The 22,267-nt window shown below is 41.7% G+C and overlaps 2 protein-coding genes across 4 annotated transcripts in view; both read right to left on the bottom strand.

Annotated features, from left to right (window-relative positions):
• The window catches only part of LOC112257742 (THO complex subunit 2), a 70,985-nt gene extending 64,097 nt beyond the window's left edge, over positions 1-6,888 (bottom strand). The window contains exons 1-5 of one of the 2 annotated variants that reach the window (XM_024431550.2): positions 6,624-6,888; positions 4,182-4,237; positions 3,793-3,884; positions 3,187-3,238; positions 3,003-3,073 (exon numbers count right to left, since the gene is read on the bottom strand). In XM_024431550.2, the coding sequence (XP_024287318.1) occupies positions 3,003-3,073; positions 3,187-3,238; positions 3,793-3,884; positions 4,182-4,237; positions 6,624-6,688 (336 nt within the window). In that variant the 5' untranslated portion in view covers positions 6,689-6,888. The remainder of the gene's footprint in view (positions 1-3,002; positions 3,074-3,186; positions 3,239-3,792; positions 3,885-4,181; positions 4,238-6,623) is intronic. The other variant, XM_024431549.2, reaches the window with a different exon arrangement.
• A 495-nt stretch (positions 6,889-7,383) lies between these two features.
• On the bottom strand, positions 7,384-21,960 carry LOC112257741 (cohesin subunit SA-2). Of its 2 annotated transcripts, none has more exons than XM_024431546.2 (34): positions 21,725-21,960; positions 20,197-20,315; positions 19,956-20,034; positions 19,669-19,824; positions 19,453-19,549; positions 18,685-18,761; positions 18,379-18,583; positions 18,004-18,155; positions 17,552-17,625; positions 16,877-17,000; positions 16,621-16,719; positions 16,440-16,519; positions 16,183-16,290; positions 15,902-16,010; positions 15,432-15,549; positions 15,209-15,312; positions 14,632-14,724; positions 14,378-14,467; positions 14,026-14,229; positions 13,660-13,730; positions 13,454-13,541; positions 13,262-13,342; positions 13,058-13,150; positions 12,710-12,884; positions 12,328-12,467; positions 12,134-12,235; positions 11,873-12,021; positions 11,562-11,690; positions 11,221-11,429; positions 10,149-10,377; positions 9,651-9,764; positions 9,419-9,545; positions 9,238-9,315; positions 7,384-9,008 (listed from the first exon to the last, which is right to left on the bottom strand). In XM_024431546.2, the coding sequence occupies exons 2-34, from the start codon at positions 20,238-20,240 to the stop codon at positions 8,985-8,987; spliced, it is 3,822 nt and encodes a 1,273-aa protein (XP_024287314.1). In that variant the 5' UTR covers positions 20,241-20,315; positions 21,725-21,960; the 3' UTR covers positions 7,384-8,984. The 2 variants fall into 2 exon arrangements, with proteins under 2 accessions (XP_024287314.1, XP_024287315.1); XM_024431547.2 differs by lacking the exon at positions 21,725-21,960 and adding an exon at positions 20,761-21,698.
• Positions 21,961-22,267: the final 307 nt, after the last annotated feature.

The raw sequence follows: 22,267 nt of genomic DNA, 5'->3' as shown, positions 1-22,267 counted from the left end.
TAATCGAACATCTTTGGAGAGACTTGAAAATAGCTGTGCAGCGACACTCCCCATCCAACCTGACACAGCTTGAGGATCTGCAGAGAAGAATGGGAGAAACTCCACAAAGTTGTGCCAAGCTTGTAGTGTCATAACCAAGACTGGAGGCTGTAATCACTGCCAAAAGGGGCTTCAACAAAGTACTGAGTAAAGGGTCTCAACACTTAAGTAAATATCATTTAAAAAAAAAAAAAATTGTTTTGTTGAATTGTTGAAAAAATGTTTTTGTCTTGTTCATTATGGGGTAGTGTATAGATTGATGAGGATAAAATGTTTTAAAAACATTTTTTTTTTAGAGTAAGGCTGTAACGTAACAAAATTTGGAAAAAGTCAAGGGATCGGAATACTTTCTGAATTCACTATATTAGCAGAATCTTATTACGACAAATGTTAGGGTAGCCTACTCTGCTGACACCTGACAGATCAATAAAAACAATGTTGTCTGATCCATATAAAAAGGCCTACAAAAAAGGTGAGACACAAATACAATATGACATCCATCTAACCTGGAGGAGGAAATTATTGTCCAAAAACAACCAAAAAAGTGTTACTGACCCAATGATAAAGATATTCACTCCCCAGGAATATGGCTGATGTTCTCTACTGGTGCCAACAAAATAAGTGAGCGAACAGTAAGTAGCCTAAGTTAAGAATTTTGATAACTAAAAGACAGACTGGAGTCTTTTCATTGCCATCTCTTTACAGAAACATTCATTTGCTTTCCAAACTGTTTTCTGTAATTTTATTAAATATTGCGATTTGCCTGGCTGGGTCTCCACTTTTCAATGACAGTCACAACTGAATCATCTATTTGGTACTTGCTGTGTGCTGCCCAAATTGCGGGCCTTTCCGTCTGTAAGTCATGCAATTTAAAAATAAACAATGCTAACGATCCTGTGGCCAAATCATAGTTTCTGGTGTAGTTGCCCATTTTGAACGATTTTATTTATTTCTGTATAGACAGGAGTAAGCTAATAAGCCTATATAATTTTGGCAATTGAATTCAAGTTACATTAGGGAAAGCTTTCCATAGCTTTATGGACGTGTCGTCTATGCCTTTTAATGCGGCATAAACAACCAGTCATGTTTTCATCCGATTGTTTGACAATCACTTAACAAAGGGCCCCAGGAGGGTACCCGTGCACATTCATCCAAACACAAATGAATGGCAAGAGCCATCCGTTACAAAAAACCTACGTGTACTGTAATTACATTCTGTGAAGGCCTACACGTGTAGCCTGAATTGACAAGATGCATAACCGGGTGGAAGCCGGCTAGTGATGGCTATTTAACAGTCTGATGGCTTTATGATAGTCTCTCGGTCCCAGCTTTGATGCACCTGTACTGATGCCGCCTTCTGGATGATAGCGGGGTGAACAGGCCGTGGCTCAGGTGGTTGAAGTTCTTCATGATCTTTTTGGCCTTCCTGTGACATCGGGTGCTGTAGGTGTCCTGGAGGGCAGGCAGTGTGCCCCCAGTGATACGTTGGACAGACCGCACCACCCTCTGGAGAGCCCGTTGGTTGCGGGCGGTGGAGTTGCTGTACCAGACGGTGATACTGTGAAAATGTGTGAGGGTTTTAGGTGCCAAACCAAATTTCTTTAGCTTCCTGAGGTTGAAGAGGCACTGTTGAGCCTTCTTCACCACACCGTCTGTGTGGGTGGACCATTTCAGATGGTTGGTGATGTGTACACAGAAGAACTTGGAAGCTTTCCACATTCTCCACTGCGGTCACATCGATGTGGATAGGGGCGTGCTCACTCTGCTGTTTCCTGAAGTCCATGATCAGCTCTTTTGTTTTGTTGACATTGAGTGAGGTTATTTACCTGGCACCACTCTCCCAGGGCCCTCACCACCTCCCCTGTAGGCTGTCTCATCATTGTTGGTAAAGCAGGCCCCCTACTGTTGTCACCTGTAAACTTGAGGATTGAGTTAGAGGCGTGCGTGGCCATGCAGTCATGGGTGAACAGGGAGTACAGGAGGGGGCTAAGCACACACCCTTGTGGGGCCCTGTGTTGAGGATCAGTGGAGGTGTTGTTTCCTACCTTCACCACCTGGGTGCAGTCTGGGCTGGCAGCCTTGTGAGGGTTAACACGTTTAAATGTCTTACTCAAGTCGGCCACGTAGAAGGAGAGTCCACAGTCCTTGGTAGCGGGCTGCGTCGGTGGCACTGTATTATCCTCAAAGCGGACGAAGAGCGTTTAGCTTGTCCAGAAGCAAGACGGTGTCCGCAATGTGGCTGGTTTTCCCTTTGTAGTCCGTGGTTGTCTGTAGACCCTGCCACATATGTCTCGTGTCTGAGCTGTTGAATTGTGACTCCACTGTCTCTGTACTGATGTTTTGCCTCTTTGATTGCCTTACGGAGGGAAGAAGTACACTGTTTGTGTATTCCCAGTCACCTTGCCATTATTAAATGCGGTGGTTCGTGCTTTCAGTCTGCCATTTATCCATGGTTTCTGGTTTGGGTAGATTTCAATAGTCACAATGGGTACAACATCTCCTATAATCTTCCTGATGAACTCAGTCACTGTATTCGTGTATTAGTCAATGTTATTCTCAGAGCCTACCCGAAAAATATCCCAGAATGCGTGTAAATGCCTATTGTTTTTTGGCATTTTGGGTTAATTGTGATAGGCTCCCGTTTTACCAGTACGGTGTAGCTCCACTATTTATTTGGCCGGAACACCGTACCGGACCAGCCTACTTTCACCCCTGGTTATGAATGACAGAAAATGTATCATTTCTGAAGAGAATCAAATGTTACTATAATATTCTAAATTAAGAGCCAATAGCATAAAAAAAAAGTTTAATTCAAGCTTGACACTCAAATACTGTGTTTTTGCCTTACAGTAGGAAATACAGACAAAGGCTGAATTTTCTATGATCAATACTGCCACCTAGTGAAAGTTGACATCTCATGAGAATGTATTTTTGTTCATCGCAATAACTTGAAACACACTTACCAGACACGCTCCCACTAGTTGGGTGTAATGGTCACGTTTGTTTTTTTCCTCTAAAGAGCTGGTCTCTATGTCTGTCAAAATAACAATTGAAACATTACAATATCATGACTGTAATTAGGCAACACATTTAGGCATTAAATTGCAAATGGCTGTCACAATATGCCCAAACTGAAGTCAAACCCACCTAGTATACTGAAAACATCTGCTAAAATGGATGGCATGTCATCCCGCAGATCCTGGAAATAAACAAGAAATCAGACGCATTCAAAACGGGCATAAAAATTGTAAATTCTTATTGACTTTTGTTTGCTGATACAGAAGTTCCAGAAGTGGTGTTTAGCTTTCTTCACAAGCAAAGCACACGGTTTCAGTCTGAAATTAATGAATAGGCAGAAGAGGACTGTTTTATTATGGCACAGCTGCAAGTGTACCTTCTCTGCATGTTCCTAATGATAGCGTCTGTGCCTCTATTCGTAACATTACAAAAATCCCACATTCCAGGGAACAGAGGAAAAACTTGTAGACTCAGAGTTGTAACATTACTCTATCAATTTGAACAGCTGCTAAAGGAACCTCCGATTAGGATTGTATATTTTTCTCCCTCTTAAAAATAACCAGAAATCAAGAACTAAATGCACATCACTCCTCAATGGCAGATACTAGTCAATGTTTTCACTAAAAGGACTCTCCTATGACACAAAACCCTCATTTCGTTATTGCACTAACGCATGGAAGATTTTCTATGATGAGACATTGCAGAGAATGAGGACTTCAAAAGGACTATACATACCATCATGTCACAGAGGACGCTAGCAGAAAGGTCCAGCTTGAAGTTCCCCTGTATGACATGCCAGCAGAGTTCATACAAAGCTGCCTGTATATCTAGAGAATAAAGAGAAGAGGCAAACAGGCAGAGAATTACTCTCAATACAATGCATCAGTATAACCCCCTTTTCACAAACGGCCAACCGAAGAGCTGTTGAGGCATAAGCTCACTATGATGCTATATGAACGTTAAATGACACCCAACATAGCGAGACCCCATCATTGAATGAATATTACCTTAAATTACCTTGAATAATATCTTAACTTAATTTGCAAAGACTCAATTGTTGCAAAACTAACATGTATACTGTTCTTTCAAAGAGCACAGATGGGTACTTTCATTTTTGAGCTTACCTTTTATTGTGCTGTCATGATTTGTTTTGTATGCAAGATTCTTACATAGTTGTACACTGAAAAGGAGGGGGAAAGGTGATTATTTACTATATATTATCTAGTTTATTTTCAGTGACTTGTAAATAGTTTTCCAAATGACCATAGAACAGTTAGTAGTGTGCTGTAGTATGTGTACATAATTTGTACAGTACGTGTTGCAGACATGCAAAATCAAAAGCCTTATGTCAACCCCCAATATTAATGCTGCATATTACACTGTAACTGTTTGAATACACCATTCTGAGCATTTTTGCTATGACACTTTAAAACATAGTCCAAAACTCTAACGTCCAGTTACTAGAGCTTGATGACTAAATTCTTATCAATGCCAACTGTTGCCAATTATTTAATCAGCAGAAATCACACCCATACTACCAAATTCAGATGACGACATGTTTTCAATTCTAGCTAGCTAATGTTAACACTAGCTGCCTAGTTATGGTAATTATTAGGGTAGCTAACTAGTCCCTGATAGAAAATGTCTAGACTGTGATAGCTGCCTGGGAACCATGCATTAAGTAAAAAATAAAAACATAAGAATACATGCATGGCTATTCTAGACAAAGTGGCTAACGTTAACTACCTAGCTAATGTTTTCGTGTAGCAAGAGTCAGGTGGTGATACCATTAGCTAGCTGGGAACGACACCTGCTCGTCGAACATATCATTCTAAAATCATGGCCATTAATATAGAGTTGGTCCCCCCTTTGCTGCTATAAACAGCCTCCAATCTTCTGGGAAGGCTTTCCACTAGATGTTGGAAATTGCTGCAGGGACTTCCTTCCATTCAGCCACAAAAGCATACTTGAGGTCAGGTACTGATATTGGGCAATTAGGCCTTGCTTGCAGTCTGCGTTCCAATTTATCTTAACAGGGTTTGATGGAGTCGAGAACTGGCCTGGACAGATTCCTGACAAGTTATTCAACACCGATCTCAACAATCCATTTCTCTATGGACCTCAAATTGTGCACGGGGGCAGTATCATGCTGAAAAAGGAAAGGGCCTTCCCAAACTGTTGCCACAAAGTTGGAAGCACAGAATCATCTAGAATGTCATTGTATGCTGTAGTATTAAGATTTCCCTTCACTGGAACTAAGGGACCTAGACCGAACCATGGAAAACAGCCCCAGACCATTATTCCTCCTCCACCAAACTTTACAGTTGGCACTACACATTCGGACATTCAGCTAGAGTTCTCCTGGCTTCCGCCAAACCCAGATTCGTCTATCGGACTGCCAGATAGTGAAATGTGATTCATCACTCCAGAGAAAGCATTTCCATTGCTCCAGAATCCTTATGACGGGCGAGCATCACACTACTCTTGGCATTGCGCATGGTGATCTTAGGCTTGTGTGCGGCTACACGGCCATGAAAACCCATTTCATGAAGCTCCCGACGAACAGTTATTGTGCTGACATTGCTTCCAGAGGCAGTTTGGAACTCTGTAGTGAGTGTTGCAACCGAGGACAGACAATTTTTTACAAGCTTCAGCGCTTGGCGGTCCCATTCTGCGCTGTTGTGGCCTACCACTTCGCGGCTGAGCCGTTGTTGCTCCTAGACGTTTCCACTTCACAACATCAGCACTTCCAGTTGACCAGGGCAGCTCTACAGGGCAGACATTTGAGGAACTGACTTTTGAAAGTCAATGAGCTCTTCAGTAAGGCAATTCAAATCAAATCAAATTTTATTTGTCACATACACATGGTTAGCAGATGTTAATGCGAGTGTAGCGAAATTCAACTGACAATGTTTGTCTATGGAGATTGCATGGCGGTGTGCTCGATTTTATACACCTGTCAGCAACGGGTGTGTCTGAAACAGCTGAATCGACAAGTTTGGAGCGTTGTCTACATTATGTTGGCCATGTAGTGCATGTGATGCACATGCCTGCAATACTAGTATTAGTTAGCTAACTCACTGGTCACTAAGTCAACTTGCCAAATAGATAGGTAGAGAGGTAGTTAGCTAACTACAGGAGGTAGGTTAGTTAGAACGCACAGGGTCAACCATCAGGCTAGCCTGCATCAATAATAGCTGACTAGTTAGTTCGTCCACTGCACTGGCTTTCAGGGCTAAGCTAACTAGTTAGCTGCCTCGGAGGACAGACGGACTCAAAAGTTAGTTAGCTTGCTAGTTAGCATCTAATGGCCCGGGCCAGTGTTGCAGTACATGGATTGTACAAGTGCTTTACCAAATTATTACTTCAAACATTATTGAACTGTAGCCAACTTTATCTTACTATTATGAAATAGTTAGCACGCTAGGTTGGCTAATTCACGTCGCGAGTTAGCCCGGTCTTGTACAGGATAACTATGGGAACCGGTTGCATGGCTCAACAACCCTCATGGAAAACGAAATACCAAGACATTCGTCTTCATAATTTAACAATATAATACAACTTACAACTCGTGTTTTCCAGATTTTTCCCAGTTTTTGATCCAATCAGCAGGGATGATACGTGTCGCCATCTTCACCCACAATACCACACATAGCCCGGATGTTTAGCTGAATGCACAATAATGAAAACTAGTGCATCGTGGGACGACGAGTCAATTTGAGGTCTTCCAGTCAGTTTACCACAAATAAACGTTGGAAGCCTAAAATTACAACGCTACAATAATTAACGTGTAAGATTTTATGTAGAATAGTGTAAAGATAATCAATTATGTTGAACAGATCCACTGGGTTTTTGGCTTGCGTCTCAATCACTTCAAGTCGTCAGAGCATGTGTTCAGTTCATGATGGTCATGTGATGCTAAGAGCCTCTCAATTTCAGTTTATGAACAGTATTCAGACAAATTCATGGCATAGGTGAGCACAAAGCATTTAAAGGTAACCTCCAGTTTACCCACTTGTCGATTTCTCTCAGTGCCTGTCATGTCTTTTGGGATGATTTGTGTGTGGGCGTTTGTGCATACATTGAATTCTCACATTATCCACAACCCCATTACTGTAACAGTGGCTTCCTTATTCTTTAAAAAGACCCACATTCACCCCTTAGTGATCTACATGATCACCATCCCATTAATGACACCATTGTAACAACCCCTGACACAGGTGATTCAAACTAGTCACACAACCAGTGACTATACTGCACTCTGTCCCGTAGACATTTCATTTCCGTGTAATAGGCCTACTAAATACTGGCAACACTTCATTCAAATCATCACACAATTGCAGGGGTTTATTTTGTTCAAAAAGTTACTGGTCTCGAGACATAAATACAAACCATAAATGAAACAGTGGACTTTGTAAATAGAATAAAAAAACGTTTCATATACATTTGAATATATATAATATAAATATGTGTATACATACACATTTAGACATATGCACACACTTTCAGCAGTTCAATGCAAGGACAACAGAAAGGTACATATCAAAACGACAGTATGAAGCCTACATAAGATTTAAGCAAAACAACTATGCATTCAAATTATTGTTTTAATTTGTCTAACATTGCTACAATGTAAATAATGAAAAATATACAATTCTCCGGTTTGTAGTTTTGTATTTAGATTTTGATATAACATTTTAGCTTTTGAAAATGGAGAGGCTGTGTTTTAAGCTGTTGTGGCTGTATAAAACTATAATTTACAATATTCATGATTACAATTTTATTCCTCCAGAAAAGCTTGTTGGGAATCTGCAAACCAAAGTACATAGAAGTAAAGAAAAGTTATTAAAACAAAAAATCCTTAGAAAAGACAAACAAAACATTTACCATTTAAATATAAATACAAATTCAAAGGTAAATTCTTATGCATAACTGCACATTAATTAGGTTAATTTAAACCAGTTTACATTCTATTGAACCTTTTCCTAAATTAGACTTCAAATTAACTAAAACTGAGCAAATATAAAATGAGCACCGATTCACAATATATTACACATTTTTATAATTGTATAATATATAATTATATATTATGATACCATAATAGCTAACCCAAACTCTTAAATGTGGTATTTTAGAAACATTCTATAACAAGCTCTCTTACAGACACAACACAGTGGTACAACAGAGAATATTTTGACCACTCTTTTATACAAACCCTCTGCACACTATACTTTTGTACCACTCTTCAAAAGCATTCAAAATCATCAAACCTTTAAAAGTGATTCAGAATTTAAACTAAGCTTGTCAATGGGTCAAATGGCATTTGGGCATTATCAGTTCACCAAGAGGTCTCACCTATAACATTGGAAAAAAGTAAAACTGCAGGCCACATCCATTATTACACACCAGAAATTCCATTACAAAGGTTCATTTCTGTACTCTATATGAGTATTAACATGATTATAAAGTACTGATTTACATCTGATTGTCATTACAAAATACCTATAAATCAAAGTATTCTATAAGTTATAAAAGCAGGACAGACAAACCTCTAAAAATAATGACAGAGAGAATTCTGAGAACCCTGTATTTCATATTTGCGGTAAGGCCTTCCAACAATATGAAGACATTTCACATTTTCTCCTACTGTATATGTTTTAATATATGGCTACATGTCATGCCAGATTTTATATTTTAAAAGTATGTCAGCAACTATGTATTTACATGAGACAAAAACATGCCCATTGATCGACAAAAAAATAAAAGTGAAATTCAAACATGACGAATGTGCAACCATTGATGCCTCATAAAGCAAATAGTCCCATGAGCTTATTTTAAAACAATTCTCTACAGAGAATACTTCTTGTCATCAAAACATTTTCGGTAACAACACAGTGTCCTCTTCACACAGATCTACCATAATCAGCTTAGAACATTGAAACATTGAGGACCTAAAAAGAAAGAAAATATTGCATTTAAATGTTTAGTTACTTGCTGTATAATATGGAAAAGAATGAGAGAATATGAGTATAGCCTTTCCATATGCATACCAAAGACATTAACTAGGTATCTGGATTTCACGTCGGTACTGCCACTGTTATTGTTGATCATATTGTTTGTTGTACGTGATCTTTAACAATGAAGATATCACTGTACTCTCAATAACAAACCAATACCCACCGAATCATCCATGATCGAAGAAGGATCGAAGTAGTCTGGCTTCAGCTCTGATCTCTCTCGGCGATTTTTAGAGGGTGGCTAAACAATAAACAGCAAAGTAAGAAAGAAGAGATACCAAGGCAGTAATATTCATAAATGCACAACTTGTGAGAAAATAAACATCTTTATGAGTGTATTTTACCAGATCAATATCCATAGTGTCAAAATCCATGCCCTCGTTGAGATCTTCCAAACGGTCCTCTGATGACATCATTACATCCTCTACTATTGGCTCCTCATCATCCTCCATGAGTCCTGAACCGCGGCGGCTAGATGGTCAAAGACATGGCCACAAATTACTATATACATTACACAGTAAGTACTACACTGGAGTTGAAACACCACTGTGGTCTGGAAGAGAAGTGCAGTCTTACATTGCATTCTGCATGTGGCTCCTCATCTTGGCATACTGCATGCTGGCTCGCTCCTGCTGCTGCTGCCGGGCCTCTGCCTGCTGTCTCTGGGCTAGCATCCAGGTCACCTGGGTACTGAAAACAGAGTCAGACACATTAATACAGACAGTCATACTTATTCAAACAAGAGGCGAACTACAGCCATTTCATTGAAGATATCATTCATTTTGATAACATTGTATACATAGCTAAGTAACATTACATTATAGATTTTTACATTTTAGTTATTTAGCAGACGCTCTTTTCCAGAGCGACTTACAGGAGCAATTAGGGTTAAGTGCCTTGCTCAAGGACGCATTGACAGATTTTTCACCTAGTCGGCTCGGGGATTCTAACCAGCAAGTTTTCATTTACTGGGCCAACGCTCTTAACCACTAGGCTACCTGCCGCCCTACTATGGATGGTCAAAGATACTCATGAAAATCAAAAGGTGTTGAGCCATAGAAAGGTGTTCCGTACTTGTAGTCCATGGGGGTCTGATGGTGGTGCTGTTGGGGGGGCAGCTGTTGGTGCTGCTGCTCTGATGTCATAGCATAGACACCCATGTAGCTCTCCTCTGGCCTCATTTTCTTGGGGTCCCTCAACACAGTGGAGGTTAGATGTGGCGAGGGCATCATCACTGGCGTCTGCACGTTCTGCTCCTGGTTCATCCACACTGCGTCTGTGCTGCAGCTGCTACTCTCCTCTGCTGCAATAGCAAGGGTTTCATAGGGTTGTTATATAGTGAGCAGACCACTCACTGCTCAGGTAGAGACATCTTAGCGCATTGGCTTTTTATAAAGCCAACGTCAGATAACATCTAGCAAACACTCAATTCATTAATGTCTAAACCTCATTCGGCAAGTTATTTCCCCAAGTGAAAATCTAATCGCACAAAGCAGGTGGCATATTCTGGAACACAATTTGTTGTGTACACAGTGTACAAAACATTAGGAACACCTGCTTTTTACATGTCATAGCTTTCACCTGATCAGTCTATGATCCCTTATTGATATCACCTGTTAAATCCACTTCAAATCAATGTAGATGAAGGAGAAGAGACAGGTAAAATAAGGATTTTTAAGACTCGAGACAATTTAGATATGGATTGTGTGTGTGCCATGCAGAGGGTGAATGGGCAAGACAAAATATTTAAGTGCCTTTGAACGGGGTTATGGTAGTTGGTGCCAGGCGCACCGGTCGGGGTCAAGAACTGCAACTCTGCTAGGTTTATCACGCTCAACAGTTTCCTATGTGTATCAAGAATGGTCCACCCCCCAAAGGACATCCAGCCACCTTGTCACAACTATTGGAAGCATTGGAGTTAACATGGGTCAGCAGCCCTGTGGAATGCTTTCAACACCTTGTAGTCCATGCTCAGACAAATTGAGACTGTTCTGGGGGCAAAAGGGAATGCAACTCAATATTAAGAAGGTGTTCGTAATTTTTTGTATACTCAGTGTGTATATCATAACACTAAACATTGAGCTTTCAGGTTTAACACCAGCGTATGTTGCCCATGCTATTCTGTGGCTCGGTGTCGGCCCCTCACCTTCAGGCAGTTTCCTCTTTCCGGTGCTGGCTGGCTTGGCCTTCTTGGTCCTGATGCTGGAACTTCGGCTGCTGTAGCCGCTGATAACAGACATGGTGTCGTCGTCCCCTCCGGCCTGCAGGGAGTTCCTGTAGGAGATGAGGGGCAGCCAGCAGTCCTCTCGTTGCAGGGCCATCTGGAAGGTCATAAACCGCTCCAGGTAGAGGTGACTGCAGAGGACAGAGGACCACAAATCAACATCCATGATCTACTGTAGCTGTGGTCTGTCTGGCTAAGGATAATACAGTCACTAATGATTTGACTGCACATAGCACTACGTATAACAGTTTCCTCTGACTTACACAGTCTTCTTGTCCTGACGGAGAAGTTTGGAGGAAAACTCGCTGAGAATGTCCAGGAAGACAAGGTTGAGAGGAGGGTTTCCCTCTCCCTGGGGACTGGGCTCCTTGAAGGCAAACTCGATTCCATCCCTGCAGCAAGTGTAGCACAAGACAAAATGTTTAGGAAGGAATGGATTGAAGTATTGAGCTGTAAATACTTGACCGTTCTGGGAGGTTGAGAACCTCAAATAGAAGCATGCCTGCAGAGCTGTTAAACCTTTATGTATTGATTCCTACACAGAGGATGAGTTTCACATTTGCAGCAGGCTTACTTGTGTAACATGGCGATAGCCTCTCTGGTCTTCAGCTGATCCAGGCCAAAGGTCAACGAGAAACGTCGGGCCAGTTCTTTAATGCCGCAGAAGGACGATGACGAGCGATCAAAGTTGCAGCCGAGGTCAGATAACATCTCATTGAAAAGCTAAAAAGAGAAAAGTGTTGCAACTTTTAAAAAACAATGATCAAAACCACTCACATTGTCACAAAACGAAGACAATACTTTAACTGAATGTTAATTTCGCCATAGCTCTTACCTGCTGCAAACTCAGAATGAGAGTCTTGGCACACTGGATCTTGTCAATTTGTCTTGTTTTACTCATCGTTTCCTTGATGATATCTCCATAGTCATTGTAGTACTAGAGAGAAAAACACATTTCATTGATTAGGTATAGCACAACATGACATTTTTCTTTTAAAAGGTCTAAATATGGTTGGAGGCCAGACATACCCTCATGTACTGCTTGAAGATATCAGCTCCAGTGTTCATCTCCACTACATTGTAAATGATCAGTTTGCAGTACGCTGCCAGCAGGTTACGTCTCTTGTGTAAAGCCTCAATTTTACTGGCTTCATCATCTTGCTGCCCATCTGATAAAATGAAGAACACTGAGGTAACCCCTTGCAAAACTTTAACATTCCTGTCTCCATATAATGTGTTCTCTTTAACTCAGAAACAGCTCTGGTGTCTTAACATTAAAAGCCATTCTCAGCTGTCTCCTTGTGTTGTGACTAGCTGCCAGGTGGGCTGTGTGGATGTTCAATCTGTGCTGTGTGTGGGGGGGGGAATCTGTCTGGCCTGTGTTACTTTCTGCCATTGGGCTGTGTCTGACCTGTGCTGTTGTTGTCATCGTCCTGGTCGATAAAGACGTGGTCCAGGATGAAGTTGAGCAGCTCTGCCTGTAGGGGGGAGTCTGGAGTGTAGATCAGGGCCTCCAGCTGCTCCCGGCCCGACGACACGATCTGGTGGCTGAAGATCATCAGGGCGTCACACAGGATGGTGAAGGCCTGGAACACAGTCAATCAATCACACAACACCCGTCCACGTCAACAGCTGTAACACAGTGTTTTACAGTAATCCAGGAAAATACAACAGAGCAGCAACTCCTCAGACCTCACTTAACAGTGAACACACAGCTACACAGTCAGGCAACAGAGTGACATGACGTAGGACAACCCACCTGCTCTTTGACAGTGGTGTTGACACTGGTGAGGTAGCGTTGACACATCAGACAGAAGGCCCTCATCTGCTTCCTCAGGGTGACCATGTTCCCCTGGAAACCATTTTACAGACAACTTGTAACTCCGCCACACAGGGGTGTATAGTCACAACCATTGGCAGACACTGGATAGTCATTAGTCACTGATAACAACAGTGTGTGTACCTTTGTGGAGCTGCCCTCTGAGACCTTGGCTAGGTGCCACAGAATGATGTAGTGTGTGCACTGCATCGCATGAATTACAATCTGGGAAAAAGAGAGTATTACAAGGTAAGTGATAGTAAACAGTGGAGATGAATGTCAAACATTTCAGGGGTAGGTGGGTTTGAGGGGATAAAAGGGTTATGGTTTAGGTACCTGCTCAGGCATATCTCCATTCTGAAGTCCTGTGTTTAATAGCTTATAGTTGCTGGTGAACAGGTCCCATTTAGAGAGGTCATGTGCACTGAAGAGAGAAGAGAGAAACACAGAATCTAGTCAGATAAGGAGTTATGATTTATCTACCGTTCATTGGCAAATGTTTGGATTACACATGACTTGTTTAATCTTGCTCAAGGCCTTACTTGTGGAAAGCAGTGATCCTCTTTAGTGTGGACAGGACCTGGTAGGCATCATCCTCATCTGGTTCCTCACCCTGAAACAACAGATAACTAGGTTGTGAAATCCTACACAGCCACGTATCACTCAAATTACAGTCCCAGTTTAAATCAACACCAATCTACCCTAGAACATTCATTTTTCTTTGACAAATAGTCTACAAAGATTAAAGACAGACAATGAACTTATGTCATTATGCATTGCCAAATCTGCCATAGAAGTTTTCAATCTGACAGACAGACTGCTCAGTCTCTAAGCCACTCAGCCAGCTAAACATAGAATAAAATAGAATACAATAGACATTTTATGTATCTCTATGCATCTGAGCCCACCTCCAGCAGGAAGTCCTCCAGGAGTCTGTTGAACTTGTCCACCAACTCGTCCAGTAGCTGGGACCTGGCAATGTCCACCCTGTTGAAGATGGTGAACTCCTCGTTGCAGAGAGCGTGGTAGGTCATGGAGCACGCCTCCAGCACGTCGGTCTCTGTGTGCTTCTCCACCACCTCCCTGATCTGACGCAGCAATGACTCCAAGTGCTGCACACAAATAGAGGACAAAGGTCTCTGTTTGTGGCGAGGTCTCAAACTATATTCTGCCACAATGGCCATGTGAATAATTGCCTGTTAACAATCTAAGGTGCGGTAGGATTAGTTATGCTCCAGGAATATCAGATGATTCACAAACCTTTTCCAATCGACCAGTGGTGTAGATTTCCAGGTCAAAGAACTGCGGTAGCTGCAGTAAGTTGGTCACTTTCTCAGCATCAACGGAGTACTGTGAGGGTAAGATGGAGAGGGTGAGGGTGAGGGGAGCCATAACAAGAGACCTAGCGTTGAGTAATACTGCATCATTCTGGCAGTCCCAGGGGTTGAGTTATATATAGAAGCTGTGTATAGACTATAAAAAGTGACAGTCATGTACACAACTTGATAACTGACCTTGGCCAACAACAGAGGCAACGCCACAGCAAAGATCTCAGTGATTCTCGTCCGGTCATCCAGCTGGGTTTTCTTTTCTTTGGCTGTCAGGACCTAGGAGGATTTTCAGAAGAGCACAATCACATCACAATCATGAGAATGGCTTACCCAGAAAAACTTCCAAAAGGACTAATTTAAGGTAAAAAATGAGTTAGAGCACTCAACAAAAAAAGGCAGAACCGTCAGTCACCCGTTAGCTCCCTGTACAATGGATTAAAGTGAGCAAAAAGTAATCATTCGCTGGCTTTTTTTGTTGAGTGCTTACATCTCCTTTTTACCTCAAATTAGTACTTTTGGAAGTTTTTCTTGGTAAGCCATTCTGGTGATTTTTGTCATTGAACACCCTTCCTTCCCTTTGCTAAAGCGCAACGGCCCACCTGAACTCACATTACAATAATGTTATATGAAAGATTTTTATAAAACCCCATATCTGAGTGAATGTTCAAACATGCCTTCTGAGAATAAAGCCTTGAGAGCTCACTAGTACTAGAGTTGACCGCTGAGGGGCTTACATTGGAAAATGCCAAGCAGCACTCACCCTCTTCCCAGTGCCTCTGCCCACTGGAGGGTGGCACTCACAGGCCTGGCGGATGGCACACAACATGATCTCTATCAGAGCAGTCTCCTGGTGGTCTGTCAGGGCTGGACAGGACAAAACATGTTGAGACATGACTGTGTGTGTGTGTGTGTGTGTGTGTGTGTGTGTGTGTGTGTGTGTGTGTGTGTGTGTGTGTGTGTGTGTGTGTGTTGCGCCTCCTTACCTTCCTCCCCTGGCATGGGCTCATCCAGTAGCAGGCTGATCATGCTCTCCCAGTCTTTGAGCAGCTCCCCTGCACACTCCCACAGGCTGTCCACCAGGTAGGCCCCGTGCTCATGGAGCTGCAAACGTTCAGAGGTTATCACAACTGAAACACATCACTAGTCACTTTACCCCTACCTATATGTACATAGCTACTTCAACTACCTCATACCCCTGCACATTGACATGATACTGGTGCTCCCTGTATATAGCCACGTTATTCCCTGTGTATTTATTTGTCGAGTCACTACTGTATCTCTATTTTTGTTATCATTAACTCTTCATTGTTGGGAAAGGGGCCGTGAGTAATCATTTCACAGTTAGTCTACACATGTTGTTTACAAAACATATCAATTTAAAATGTGATTTTGTTTTGTGCCCCAAGTAGGTCACTTCAAACATAGACAGACTCTTCACGGAGCCTGAACACACCTCACTCTCCAGGAAGAAGAAGACGGTGGTCTTGATGAGGTTCCCGTTGAGGCTCTGCCTGCCCCTCCTGGGCATCCCTTCCTCCTCTGGACCTCGATGGCTGAAGAGCCTATGGACATGGCAACATTGAGGTAAGGTTAAATGCAGCTGGATAATCTCAAAAATATAGATCTGTTTCTCAGCCTTAAGGCATTACCAACCCAAATGGGGCTTTAATCATAATTTCATAAGAGTATTTTTCAGCTTCCACCACAGCTTGAGAGAGCCAGTGTGAGACCTACTTCTTATAGAGGAACTCTCCTGCAGCCACAGCCACAGGTCGATGGGCAGAGTAGACCAGATGGTAGACACTCTCACAGTCCTCTGCTGTCAGGACCTCATCACTGCTACTGCAAGGAGAAAACAACACACAGGTCTGTAAGGTCTCATCGTCATCGGCGAAGGGTCAGGAGTGCATGGAGGGCTGGACACTAATACGTGGGCTAACGTTGTGAAGAATGAGCAACTATAGACATGATTTGTAGACAAGGTTACTCACATCAAGACAAGAGTCAGAAGTTTTATGGCTTGCACTGCAACATCATACTCCTTATCCAGAGCCATCGACACAATGCGGTCCTGTCAATGACAGTGAAGTCAACATCTGGCCAACCATGATGTGTGTATGTTATGTACAGGATTTCCCAGTCAGTGGTGTGATGGGGGAGCGTCTGACCTACCTTGAAGCGGCTGGTGAAAAGCTCCAGTCGAGTGTTGAGCTCCCGGTTATAGTACAGGCCTTGGAGCGCAGTCAGACACCTGAGGCGCACTTCTCCTTGCTGCGATCACAGGGAGGACAATGTCCAAACCACAATGTTCAAACCTCAATGCTGTAGCTTTTCAACTCTGATAATATACCTACTGTTGAAACACACAGTAAATGACTACATGCTATACAACTCCCACAAATATGATTTGACATATTGCATGGCTCACCTTGTCATGCATGGTCCATCCAACATACTTCAGATAACTGTCATTGAGAAAAGCATCGCTGTACATCTTCATCCATACCCCAATCTCCTCAATGCAGATTGCCCGGACCTCAGCTATAGCATCGCTGATAAACAGAGAAATGTCCAGACTTATTCACAGCCCCCATTACGCTCAATGATCAAATCAATTATTTGATATCTTACAGTAGGGCAGTTAACATTGATTTCATTAGAAAGGCTTAAGTGGTACAGCCAGAGGCAGTTCTACTTAGATCAGAGATCAGTGCACCATGGGTTGCCATGATGAGCTGTTCTGCCTTAGCAACCGTTGCTGCCTGTTGTTTAGCACAAGAGGGCACCCTAAAGCCTTGGAACAGCTCAGTGAAAGACCAGCCTGCACATCTCAGAACTGCTGTAAGCCTTCCATGCATCTGAAGTCTCTCTCAATGTCAGTACCTGAAGTTGGTTTTCACACAGTGATCAAACTCTCTGACATCAAGTGAATGCACCCACAGTTCTCTTTTTAGACTCCTCTTTAAAAATCTACTACAAAAACACCATTCATAATTCCCACCCTAAAACAATACAGAATAAAAAAATATAACACATAATCCATTACAGTTGTAATTGAATTCATTGTTCTGTACGTAGAAAGATGACAAGTTGCAATACATACCGATATCTGTGAACAAACACGCCTTTAAAAATCGCATTCATCATGTTTTCAATTTCGTCTTGATTTTCTTGAAGCTGAAAAGAGGAGACGTTTCAAATTGAAAATGCTTTTTACATATCTAATGGAAAGAAGTGGAGGGCGCACAACCAACGCGAGTCGAGGTGCAACCAAAAAACTAAATTATAAAAGGCGCAACGCTCACTCACCATTAACATATTTTACAACTATTAAAAGTTTGACATTTCGGACTTCATTTGATGGCCTTCAGAAATTGGTTGTCATGCATTTAGTTGTTTAAATAAAATAATGTTTTAAAATGGTGAGCGAGCGCTGTGCCTTTTCCTTTTCAAAAATGTAATTTCTAAATGGTCAGTTTTGAATTGTTAGGACCAGGTAAGGTTCCCCCTCCCAACAACAGCCGTAGGGAAGAAACGGTTGAAGAACCCACTCACCTCTTTACGCTTCTGTAACAGGAGCTCTAGCCTATCATTGGCCCTCTTGGCCATGACCTTGTTCCTCTCTGCCTCATACTGCCTCTGAGTGTTGTCCATGTTGATGCTCAGGTTCAGAGCCACGTTCACCAAGGCTGTCATCAATTTCATGGCTGGTAGAGACAACGACTCACTTGAGTGACATCTACTAATTAATAAGGCACTATTTATGCAGACCTGCCATCAAATAAAGGTATATTCAATAGGCCTACATATAGGCACACAGTGTAGCCCTCATAAAAGATAGCACTAAAATACATCAAGCTAGTAGTTTAACAGTGGATGAACTACAGTCTTCCCTCAACTGCCCAGAGTCTCTATTGTGTTAGTACTGACCTGCCAGGGTGCTGGTGTGTCTGAAGGCTCGGACCTGCGAGTCAGACAGGCCAGTGAGCAGCGAGATGACTGTGTCCATCATGTACTCGTCATAGATGATGCTGTACTGACACTGCCGCACCAGCACCCCGATAAACTCACAGAAGCTCGACTTGAACTTCTTCCACAGTGGCCCTGCCATGGTTAACGGGTAGTCCCCGCTGTCCTATTTGATAACAGAGCGAAAGCGGGAATAATGTTTAAATATACGCTATAGACAGAGAGGCATAAATAACGATGTACAGTAAGTGTACAATCAAAAAGTACCTCGTCAAATTCCTCTGTCATCTTCCTGATGATCTCAGAGTTTTGCATGTGTCTGAACATCTCTGCACTGACAGCACCTGTAGCAAAACAAAAAGTAAGAACAAAAAAATCGTACCTTGTTGAATCATCACAAGTAACGGATGCAAAATGATTTAGAAAGGTCCTTCACAGCAGATCGTATTCTATTCAACAATTCTATTCAATACACGCTGGGAGCCTTCACAGCAGATCATATTCTATTCAACAATTCTATTCAATACACGCTGGGAGCCTTCACAGCAGATTGTATTCTATTCAACAATTCCATTCAATACACGCTGGGAGCCTTCACAGCAGATTGTATTCTATTCAACAATTCTATTCAATACACTCTGGGAGCCTTCACAGCAGATCGTATTATATTCAACAATTCTATTCAATACACTCTGGGAGCCTTCACAGCAGATGGTATTTCAACAATTCCATTCAATACAAGCAATTCCATTCAATACACGCTGGGAGCCTTCACAGCAGATTGTATTCTATTCAACAATTCTATTCAATACACTCTGGGAGCCTTCACAGCAGATCGTATTATATTCAACAATTCTATTCAATACACTCTGGGAGCCTTCACAGCAGATGGTATTCTATTCAATTCAATACACTCTGGGAGCCTTCACAGCAGATGGTATTCTATTCAACAATTCTATTCAATACACTCTGGGAGCCTTCACAGCAGATCGTATTCTATTCAACAATTCTATTCAATACACTCTGGGAGCCTACCTTTACAACCGGAGCACTGGATGAAAAAGTTGATCAAGTCCAGGAGTGCAATGTCTCGATCACTCTTGTAAGACTCAATCCAGTCATCAACGATGGACTAAAAGAAAAAACACCAATTAGCCATCACTTAAATATGAAAATACTACTATCAACAACATGCATTGAGAATGACTACTTTATTACCCTATCCTTCTAATTAAAATAGTTTGAACCAACCTGTGTGGCACTCTTCCCCATCTTCACCACCTCGAACAGGGTCATGCTCTCCATCCCATTCTCCTGGTGATGGCCATTCACCCCGCCAAGGCCAGTACCCTTCGCTCCACCACCCTTCCCCTTCTCTCCAGGGGCTTTCTTCCCCTTCCTTCCACCCTACAACAGACAGGAATACCGTGTAAGTGTTAGTGTATATTGTGTGTGCACAAATGTAAAGTAGGAGATGACCATATCCATTTAATTATGGATGTCTTGTGTTGATAGAGGATTTTACAAGCAAGTCTCACCTTTCCTTTCCCAAGCTTTGCATTCTTGACATCAGGGTCCTCAAGGTCTGTGTCAGAGGATAACTGTGTATCGGTCTCTCTGTTCAGAAAACAAAAATAAGTTATTGTAACAATACACACAGAACTAGTTTGAAGGTCTATGTATGCAATACAAAGCGTATGTCCTCTGTATCTTCATGGTTTGCAAAAAAATAAGGTAATACAATTTGCATGTTACTTTACACATCTAAGTTATACTTACTGAGGAAACTGAAACTCGGTGTGCAACTCTTGTGCTGCTATCATTTCTTTAACATTTTCTGGACACACTCTAGTAAGTATGGACTTCTCAGGATCCACCAAAATGTAGACTAATACCACCTAGAACACATGAAAAGAAAAGTCAAACATTCAAAAGGACAAAGGCAGTCCAAAGATGGTATTATGCCTCTGTATAACTTAACGTGTGTGTAGGTTGATGTGTAACAAGTATCATGGATTAATAGTATAAATAAGAAGTGAGGATAACCAATTCCGTTTGCACACTCGGCAGTTCACAATTGACTGCTGAAGACAGATGTATTCATTAGTCTGATTCCGTTGCAAAACGTTTGGTCTGTTGCTAACCGTTTTGCAACGGAAACCGTTCACGCCAAACAGAAAATGATTTGCAACGAAAACGATAGGTTTTTATTGGAAAACTGCAGGTATGTCCCTTTCATTTTCGTTTGTGTCCGTTAGGTTCCTTTAGTAAACGGTTTACGTTGGAAAACGTTTTACAACAGACAAATGAATACACCTTCCAGATGTAGCTTGCTACTGTTACCTGGGAAAATAAAATGACATGACACTAGACGTAGAACCAGAAGACAACAGCAGACTTTACAAATGGAAATAGAGGGGGGAGAATCAGTTATGAAGCCAGCAACAATTATTCACGAGAAAGCTAGCTAAACGAGATAGCTAACGTTAGGACATTCGGAAAGCTGCGTCAGCAAACTTCTTTACAAATGAAAATCTCGAACTAAATAACACCTCGTCGGCTTCAAACAAACACAATCCCTACATTATGAAGACTAACGTTACTCCAGGGCTGCAACAGACGTTCTTAAACTACTCCATCTTTGCTCATTGGTTGTCGGCGAATAAGGTTGGCTAGTAACGTAGCTATGCAATCTGCGGCTGTCAGACAATGTAACTGTAAAACAGTTAAACAAAACCAAGAAGTATGCAATAACTGTCATTCAGTTAGCTACATACATTTAACATAGCCACCGTTACTCCAAAAACAAGCTATTATTGATAGGGTACAATCCTCTTCCGTGTAAACAATGTTTGACGTCCATCTTTGCCAGCTAGCTGGCTACCATTGCTGTAGTTAACAAACGTTAGTTGGCTTATGTTATCTTATGGTTAACTAAGACGGGTTAACTATAAACATACACTCGCATGATGTGTTATGGTGATCGCAAGACGATTTAGGTAACGATTCCGAATTAAATCAGTCCCTGCACACATCATGGTGAAAGAGCTAACTAGCTAAATAACTTAGCTACCATGTACTAGCGTGCTAATATATAACGTTACAGTCAAGGGACACGTCAATGTGGTTTGATTAACTGCTAGCTAGTTAATTTGCGACAAAACCGCAATTTAAAATCCCAGTTCCTTATTGTGTCTAGCTAACATTAATTGTCCTAGCTACATATAGCTAATAACTTGCTAGTTTATTCAACATGACTAGCAACACAGCTAGCTCCCAGAATGTTATCCGCCATTTTACAGCTTACCTCGTTGTTTGACTCAAATACTGTAATCAACCATCAAAATAATCCAGATGTTTCTGAAATTGTCTCGCTGGAACGTTTATTAATTTGTAAATATATAATTGGCTATTTACCACTCTCTTAAATGTAGATTTGGTTAATCTGATTCCTGAGCTGAGGCTATTATTTTCCTCTGCTAGCTAGCTAACTAGCATGGCTCAGTTTGTTGTCGATGGATTCGTGTCGTCGATGGCGCACCACCTGTCGGTCAAATTGAACAGTACACTTGCCCGCAACTAATTTTCATACAAAACTAATAGGACATAACACAGACTGTTGTTGATGATACAAAATACTGAGAACCATACACATGTAGCCTGGTCTCATAGACTAGACGTGACATAGTAAACGTAAATACGTGCCACTCAATTTTGTATAAAATTGTAATGGCCTGCTAGATCATAAAGGAACAATTGTCCAGACAGAGGATTGAGTTGACGAATTTACGGTTTATTAAGCCAACTCCACACAGGCTACTGTTTGGCCGTAGCCCACGACAAACAAATG

The sequence above is a fragment of the Oncorhynchus tshawytscha genome, linkage group LG09 (assembly GCF_018296145.1).
Source record: "Oncorhynchus tshawytscha isolate Ot180627B linkage group LG09, Otsh_v2.0, whole genome shotgun sequence".
Taxonomy (NCBI): Eukaryota; Metazoa; Chordata; class Actinopteri; order Salmoniformes; family Salmonidae; genus Oncorhynchus; species Oncorhynchus tshawytscha.
Note: the sequence above shows the minus strand (reverse complement) of the source record. Positions and strands in the feature narration are given on the sequence as shown.

Bases quoted from the DNA above. Each gene is read 5' to 3' on its own strand.
- LOC112257741 (XM_024431546.2), bottom strand. From the start codon at position 20,240: ATGATAGCAGCACAAGAGTTGCACACCGAGTTTCAGTTTCCTCA. The intron at 15,313-15,431 runs GTAAGGAGGCGC...TGTCCTGTCCAG, and splicing joins GCCCATGCCAGGGGAGGAAG to CCCTGACAGACCACCAGGAG. The intron at 10,378-11,220 runs GTGAGGGGCCGA...TTGCTATTGCAG, and splicing joins AAAGAGGAAACTGCCTGAAG to CAGAGGAGAGTAGCAGCTGC.